Genomic DNA, 7,552 nt, shown 5'->3' with positions numbered 1-7,552 from the left:
CGAGACCCCCAGAGCACAGCCCAAGAGCCTGAGAACACCCCAGACATGACACGAGACCCCCAGAGCACAGCTCAAGAGCCTGAGAACACCCCAGAGCCCCCCACCAAGCCCCCAGCCCCTGACCCCCCAGCTGAGAGCCCCCCGGACATGACCGAGGAGGACCCCGAGCTGCTGGTGGACATGGAGATCTTCGTGGACACGCTCCGCAACATGGAGCCCTCGGAGATGAGGAAGTCCCCCAAGGCCCCCCGGCAGCCCCGGCCGTCGGCGCTGAGCCGCTGTGCAGCTCTGCCCCCCATCCACGAGGACCGTGTGGACCCCCGAGCCCCCGTGTCCCTGCCCCAGGCCCTGCGGGAGCTGCTGGCGCGGGGCCCGGCGGGGCGGCCGGAGGAGACCCCCGAGGAAGAGGAGGAGATTGAGAACCCCTACCTGACCCCCGAGGAGCGGGCACCGGCCAGGACCCTCCATGGGCTGCCCAGGGACAGGGTGGCTGGCGATGGCTGGGTGGAGGGGGGCTCCTTCCTGGGGATGCTGGGAGGGGTGGGAGCAGATGAAAAAGCCAAACTGATGTCTGGGGGCTCGGCTGAGCAGAGCGTGCTCTTCCGAGGGAATGTCCTCAAGGGCATGGCGCTGCTCTCCCACTTTTTGGAGCACCGGGCAGCTGGAACTGATGAAGGCAAGCCCTACTCACGCCTGGACAACAGTGTGCTCTACAGCCGCTTCGTGTCCCCCAGCACCGCCCTTCTCGAGCTGCCTGACAGGGATGGGGCCATGGGCTCGTCCGCACTTGGGGACCACAACGGACTGGGCCCTGGTGGCCACTCCAGCCCTGAGATGGCCATGCTGGAAGCCCTGAGTTCTGGCTCCATCCCTCCTGTCACTGAAGAGCCAGAGAGCACCATGGCCCTGTGTCCCGACGATGTCCTGGTGAGAGAATCCCACAACACAGTGCCCGGGGGGGTTGCTCTGCCCTCCTGGGCACATGGGGAAGGTCATGGGGGCTGAACCCTGGAGCATCCCTCCCTGCTCCCAACATATGGCTTCCCATCAGAGCGGCCATGGGTACTGAGTGCTGGGATGGGTGATGGGAAGGGTGGTGGGAGGATTCCAGGATGGGTGATGGGAGGATTACCAGATGGGTGAAGGGAGGATACCATCATGGATAACAGGAGGCTATGAGGTCAAGCGATGGGAGGGTGCCACCATGGCTGCTGGGAGGGTCCCGGGAGGGTGACAGGAGGGTCCAGGGCAGGCAGGAGGCTGATCCCCAGCAGTGCAGGAATGCTCGAGGTGTGGCTGCTCGGGGCGGTGGGAGGGTTTGGCAGACGCCAGACGCGAGGCTGCGGCTCCGGCTTCCTCGGGCTGCAGGGAGATGGCTGGTGCAGCCCATGTTCCTCCACGCTCCTCACATGCCTGTCCCCGGGGGTCTTCACAGCAGGAGGACAAGGAGGGCTTTGAGAAGATCAACACAAGACCCGGCAAGGTACAGGGAGGGTGGTGGGGCCGGGCCGGGCTGGCTGAACTGGGCATGGCATGGCACTTCTCCTCTGTGTCACCCCTTCCCAGATCATCCTCTACTCCGATGCCGGCTTTGCGGGACAGAAACGGGAGATCTGGGGCGACATCCCCGACGCCACGTCCTGGGAGCTCTCGCACACCATCTCCATCCGTGTCATCCGAGGCGGGTAGGGGACAGCAGCAGGGCGAGGACACGCCGAGAGGACACAGAGGGAGGGCTGGGCTGGGACTTGTGTGCTCCCTGTGCCGGGGATGCCGGCCAGGTCCCAGCCTGGGGTTCAGGAGTGACTTACCGTGGCTGTGATCCAGCACCGCGGCGGTGGCAGGACGTCCCCACCCACACTCTGCCCCGAGGCTCCCTCCCGGTGGCCACAGGGCTGTGGGTAAAGCAGGGTTTTCCCCCCCTCTCCGCTCCCACCCCGCTCCCAGGTGGGTGATGTACGAGAAGCCGCGGTTCCACGGGCGCAAGTGCGTGTTGGCCGAGGGGGACGTGGAGATCGACAACCCCTGGACGGCCTACGGGGAGAACGGGCAGCCCCGGGGCAGCCGCCCCTTCCGCATCGGCTCCTTCAAGAGGGTGGTGAGGGTGAGTGCAGGGACCTCCCCCCAAGAGCCTCCGAGCAAGGGATGCTGGGCCCCTGTAACACCCCTCTGCCCCCAGGATTACCGCACCCCCGAGATCAGCCTGTTCGCGGAGGAGAACGGCGAAGGCGCCCGGCTGAAGTTCACTGACTCGGCCGAGGACACCCGCACGCGGGGGCAGGCGCTTGCTGCCGCCTCCATCATCGTCCACTCGGGGCTGTGAGTGGCTCTGTGGGGCTGGGTGGGTGCCGGGTGGGTGCTGGGTGAGCGGGTGTGATGCCTTCCCCCTCTTCCCCAGGTGGCTGGTTTACTCCAAGCCGTTCTTCGACGATGACCCCTACGTTTTGGAGCCGGGCGGGTACCCCAATTTAAAGGCTTGGGGAGCAAAGGACCCATCCATCTGCTCCATGCACCCCATCAGGCTGGTGAGTGTTGGTTGCTGGCCCGTGGTTCTTTGGGTGCCAGGGATGTATCCAGCCCTGGGCATGACAGGTGAGAGCATGTCACGGCAATTCCCGGTGCACATCAGTGAGAGCTCGGTGAGGAAAATGTGCCAAGTGTGGCTCTAGAAAGAGCTCCTGAGGGTTAAGGGTGAAGGAAAGTTCCAAAAGAGCTTCTTGAATGAAAATGACCCAAAAACCAGCTCAGGCTTTAATGGGGGAAAGCACATGTCCCTGCAATGTCCCCTCCTGCCACTGCAGCCTCACTGGGGCTCCTTCTCCTTCCAGGGCTGCCCTGTCGTGGAGAGACCCGGAGAGCCACAGGTGAGTGCTGGGCCAGTGCCTGGGGATCCGAGGGCTGGGACATCCATGGGACCATTCTCACACCACTGTGTCCCCAGGTGCTGATCTATGAGTCTGCGGGGTTCCAGGGCCGCAGCTTCACCATCAGCCGAGACATCTACGACCTGAAGCGCCTTCCCGAGCCAGGGCTGCCCACCGTGGGCTCCCTGCGTGTCCTGGGTGGCTGGTGAGTGGCACGGGGTGAGCAGGGCTGGCATCCTGGCTGGAGCAGGCTGGGAAGGTGATGGCCACCCCTGGGAAAGGGCTTGGAGGAGCTGCCCAGGGCTGTGGGATGGCTGTGAGTCACTTGGGAGAGTTGGAAATCCTCTGGAAACCTCACTGCTTGTGTCTGCCTGTGCCACAGCTGGGTTGGCTACGAGAAGGAAGGCTTCCGTGGACACCAGTACCTGCTGGAGGAAGGGGAATACCAGGACTGGAGGCAGTGGGGTGGCTACAGCAAGGAGTTGGTGTCCCTTCGGCTGATACGGACGGTGAGGGCAGGGATGGTGGCATCACTTGGGAATGGACCCAGTGTGGGCAAGGAGAGCCAGGCATCCCCATCCCACCCTCATTTCCCAAAAGGGAGCCTTTCTTACCTGCATCAGGCAGCTGGGCATGGCCTGAGATCCCACAAATTCAGAGATTTGGGAGCTGCTCCCACCCTCCCTGGTGTTCCTGAGGCCAGGCAGGACCCTGGCTGTGTGTGTGCCCGGCCCACAACCCCTTCCCCTGACAGACCGAGGGGCTTGGGGGGGGGCTTCTTCTCCCTGCAGGACTTCTCTGACCCAGCACTGGTCCTCTTTGAGGCCATGGACTTCGAGGAGGGCCCGAGTGTGGAGCTGAGCGAGGCGCTCCCCGACACGCAGCTGGCCGGCTACGGCACCGTCACCCAGTCCATCCACGTGCTGAGCGGCGTGTGAGTGCAGGGACGGGGCAGAGAGGGGCTGAGGGGACAGGGCAGGGTGGGGACAAGCCAGCACTCACCTTTTCCCGGCAGGTGGGTGGCCTACGGGGGCACCAACTACTCGGGCGAGCAGTACATCCTGGAGAAGGGGGTGTACCGCAACTGCGAGGACTGGGGTGCCACCGACTGCCGCATCGCCTCGGCACAGCCCATCCTGCAGGTGGGAGCACTGGAGTGGGACACCCCCGTCCCCCACGGCACCCCCGCTGCTGCCACGCGCAGGGCTGGTGCGGGGGCCCGGGCTGGACACCCACCAGCCCCGCTCTGTCTGCTTCCAGGTCAGGGAACACAACCTCCATTTCGTCTCCAAGGTCAGGAGCGGTGGATGGGGAGGGGGATGTGCCCCCCCTTGGGGGATGTGGTCCCCTCTGGGGTGGTGGCGATGCTTTGCACCCCCTCAACAAGCCCCTCTGCTCCCCCTTCCCAGATCCTGCTCTTCTCGGAGCCTGACTTCTCGGGGGATCATGTTGCCTTCGAGGAGGACCAGGGAGCCTTGCCCGACGCCTTCATCCCACGCTCCTGCAGAGTCCGTGGGGGCAGGTGGGGTGTCCCAGGGCCTCGCTGCTGCCACTGGGATGGGAACAGGGACATCACCCCAGCCGCTTCCCCAGAGGGTGGGCGGGATGGGAATGCTGGGGGGTCACAGGAGGGATGGATGCCCACCACAATGGCCGTGTCAGCCTGGGCACACTCTTCCCTGCCAGCTGGATCCTGTTTGATGGGCAGGACTTCGCGGGGGAGCAGCACGTGCTGTCCGAGGGTGAGTACCCCACGCTCAGTGCCATGGGCTGCCTCTGCTCCACCACCATCCGCTCCTTGAGGAAGGTTCCACTGGTGAGTAACAGCCTTTCCCTTTTCCCTTCTCCTTTCCCTTCCCCACAGCATAAACCCCCCAGGAGGACCTTTTTCCCCTCCCACAGGCATCCCCTGTCCTGGCTCTCCAACCCTGGAGCCCTCCTGCCCCCATGGGGTGCTCACTCTTCCCCCCTTCCCCCTTCCCACCCCATCTCTCCCCACCATCCCACAGTTTTTCTCGGAGCCCTCCATCTTCCTGCACGGGCTGGAGTGTTTCGAGGGGAAGGAGATCGAGCTGAACTCCGAAGTGCGGAGTCTCCAGGCGGAGGGTTTCAACAACCACGTGCTGTCCGTGCGCGTCAAAGGCGGGATGTAAGTGAGCCCCCGGTCCCGCTCCCCCAGCACCCAGTGGGTGTCCCCTGCCCCCCTGGGGTGACCTGTCCTGTCCCATCCTGTCCCCACAGCTGGGTGCTGTGTGAGCATGGTGACTTCCGAGGGCGGCAGTGGCTGCTGGACTGCACTGAGATCACCAACTGGCTGACCTACAGTGGGCTGCAGCACGTGGGGTCCCTCTACCCCATCCGCCAGGTGAGTGTCACCTTTGGGAGGGCACAGGGCGCTGGCACATGGCGAGGTGAACCCCAAAATCCCAGGGCAGGTGAACCCCAAAACCCGAGGGCAGGCGGCTCACATGGAGCTAAAGAGCTGCCAGCCTGCTCCAGGCGGGCTGGGGGAGCCTGGAGAGCAGCGGCATGGAGCTGACAGCTCTGACACGTGAAAGGTGCCACCAGCCTGGCGCTGTCACCTCAGATGCTTGTCCCCCTCCCTGGGAGTGGCTGCCTTGGTGGCGAGACACTCCCTGTGGGCAACTGCCTTGTAAAATCCATGGCATCTCGGGGTGGTGAGCCATGCCTGCACCAGCTACGAGGGACAGGTCACGGTCACAGCCGTCGCCCTGGGGAGGGGCGAGGATCTCCTGGGGGGAGGACAGTGGAGTCCAGGATCCTCCCTTCCCAAGGCCCCGGCCAGGTGAGGTCCCTGAGGTGCAGGCAGCAGGACTTTTTGGGTGCAAAAAGAAAGGTTTCTCTCTTTGCAGAGACGGATCTATTTCCGCATCAGGAGTAGGGAGCTGGAGCTCTACCTTGCGGTCCCTGACGACGTGGAGGACATGAAGGCAGGGCGAGTGGTGGTCTCCAGCCTGAGGGAGCAGAGCAGCTCTGTCTGGTACTACGAGGATGGGCTGATCAAAAACCAGGTCAGGTGTGACAGCCAGAGCCACGGAGGGGACCAGGGGAGCCCCTGGCAGGACTCTCTTTGGGGTACTCCCTACCCCACAGCCATCTTTTAGGGTTTACAGCAGCTCTTCTAATTGTCTGACCTCAACCTTGCCCCCAAAGATGGGGTGATTCTCCTCCCCAAGTCTCCTCTGGAGACATGAAGGTGTCTCTGCCTTCCCTGCAGAGGTTTTGTCATCCTCACCATCCCTACTTCTCACTGAGGGGTTGTCCTGCTCATCCCACATCCCACCCCAGAACCAGCAGCATTTGCAGGGACACCCCTCTGGGCTCTGCTCCTTTTTGCTGGTGGAGGTGATGGAGGGAATGGGCTGACCTGGCCACCACCACCCTTTTTAGGTGGCCCCCAACATGAGCCTGCAGGTCATCGGGCCAGCTGGGAAGGGTGCAAAGGCCGTGCTGTGGTCTGAGACCCGGATGCCACGTCAGACCTGGAGCGTGGATTCTCAGGGACGGATCCACAGCCAGATGTTCGAGGACATGGTCCTTGATGTAAAGGGTGAGGCCTTGGTGCTGGCACAGGGGGCTCTTTCACAGGGATGCCCAAAATGGGGCACCCACCCCTTCACCACCATGAGGAATGTGGTTTGCCCCCCTGAAACCTCCCCCTCACTCTGCAGGCGGCCGAACCTACGACCGGGACCACGCCATTGTTTGGGACATGGCCGAGGAGAGACCCACGCAGATCTGGGACATACAGGTGCTATGAGGGGCTGGGCCTGCAGAAGTGCCACAGGACAGGACGGGGACACCCACAGCAGGGCAGGAGGCCTCAGACCTCGTGCACGCCGCACCCCAAACACCCCTCTGCCCCGGCTGCTGGTGTGAAGGACGCCCACCAACCCTCCATCGTGGGGGGGAACCACCCTGCCTCCCTCCCGGGAAGCCCTGTGTGTGGTTCATGAAGGACTCCATGGACATGACCAGTGTGGGACCCTCGGGAGAGCGGCAGAGCCCCCTCCCCACCAACATCCCCCCCGAACTGTATTTATGTACGTGTGTAAGATACAGCCCTTCTCATCTGGGCCAGCTCTGCCTGGGTGGTTGGTGTCTTTCTTCTTGCCCTTGCACTGTCCACAGCCTGGCAGCTGCCTCCCCACCTCAGCACCTTGCCCCGCCCCAGCCCCGGGCCTAATCCTGCTGCCAGGATGGGATCCCAGTGCCCTCTAGTGCCCGTGGGCAGCTCCGTGGCCACGGGTTTTGAGATGGGAAACGCTGGCCAAGCTGTGCCCTGGGAGCACTGGAGGCTGTGGTACCCCAAGAGCTCCGACTCAGGGAGAAACCCAACCTGTGGGCTTGGGGGTGTCCATACCCCAGGGTGAGCTCGGAGCCAGCAGCATTTGCTGTCTGTGGTGCAGGGTTGGATTATGGCTCAGGTCACTCATCTTCCATGTCCCTGGGACAGAGGTCTTGTCCACCTGGGTGAGAGCAGGAGCTCCCCGGGGATGTGACTCAGAGCCAGAGGGACAAATCCACAGAACAAGCACCTCTGCCCTCGTGGCTGGGGAGAGGACACGGCTGCTGGCATGGGCCAGCTGAGCAGGTCGAGCCCAACTTGGGCTCCCCAGTTTGGGGGGGGTCACTGCACGGGGACAGCGATCACTTATCACCCCGGG

At 63.7% G+C, this 7,552-nt stretch overlaps 1 protein-coding gene across 1 annotated transcript in view; it reads left to right on the top strand.

Moving 5' to 3' along the window:
- Positions 1-6,645, top strand: part of AIM1L (absent in melanoma 1-like) — a 7,957-nt gene extending 1,312 nt beyond the window's left edge. The window contains exons 2-20 of the mRNA XM_017830998.1: positions 13-927; positions 1,436-1,483; positions 1,567-1,685; positions 1,948-2,104; positions 2,180-2,319; positions 2,399-2,525; positions 2,829-2,864; positions 2,942-3,069; positions 3,247-3,373; positions 3,656-3,798; positions 3,880-4,006; positions 4,125-4,157; positions 4,274-4,386; positions 4,551-4,680; positions 4,874-5,013; positions 5,106-5,229; positions 5,738-5,896; positions 6,276-6,435; positions 6,557-6,645. Of these exons, the coding sequence (XP_017686487.1) occupies positions 13-927; positions 1,436-1,483; positions 1,567-1,685; positions 1,948-2,104; positions 2,180-2,319; positions 2,399-2,525; positions 2,829-2,864; positions 2,942-3,069; positions 3,247-3,373; positions 3,656-3,798; positions 3,880-4,006; positions 4,125-4,157; positions 4,274-4,386; positions 4,551-4,680; positions 4,874-5,013; positions 5,106-5,229; positions 5,738-5,896; positions 6,276-6,435; positions 6,557-6,645 (3,015 nt within the window). The remainder of the gene's footprint in view (positions 1-12; positions 928-1,435; positions 1,484-1,566; positions 1,686-1,947; positions 2,105-2,179; positions 2,320-2,398; positions 2,526-2,828; positions 2,865-2,941; positions 3,070-3,246; positions 3,374-3,655; positions 3,799-3,879; positions 4,007-4,124; positions 4,158-4,273; positions 4,387-4,550; positions 4,681-4,873; positions 5,014-5,105; positions 5,230-5,737; positions 5,897-6,275; positions 6,436-6,556) is intronic.
- The last annotated feature ends 907 nt before the right edge of the window (positions 6,646-7,552 follow it).

This window comes from Lepidothrix coronata, unplaced genomic scaffold, assembly GCF_001604755.1.
Source record: "Lepidothrix coronata isolate B3197 unplaced genomic scaffold, Lepidothrix_coronata-1.0 Scaffold187, whole genome shotgun sequence".
In the NCBI taxonomy this organism is placed as follows: domain Eukaryota; kingdom Metazoa; phylum Chordata; class Aves; order Passeriformes; family Pipridae; genus Lepidothrix; species Lepidothrix coronata.
Note: the sequence above shows the minus strand (reverse complement) of the source record. Positions and strands in the feature narration are given on the sequence as shown.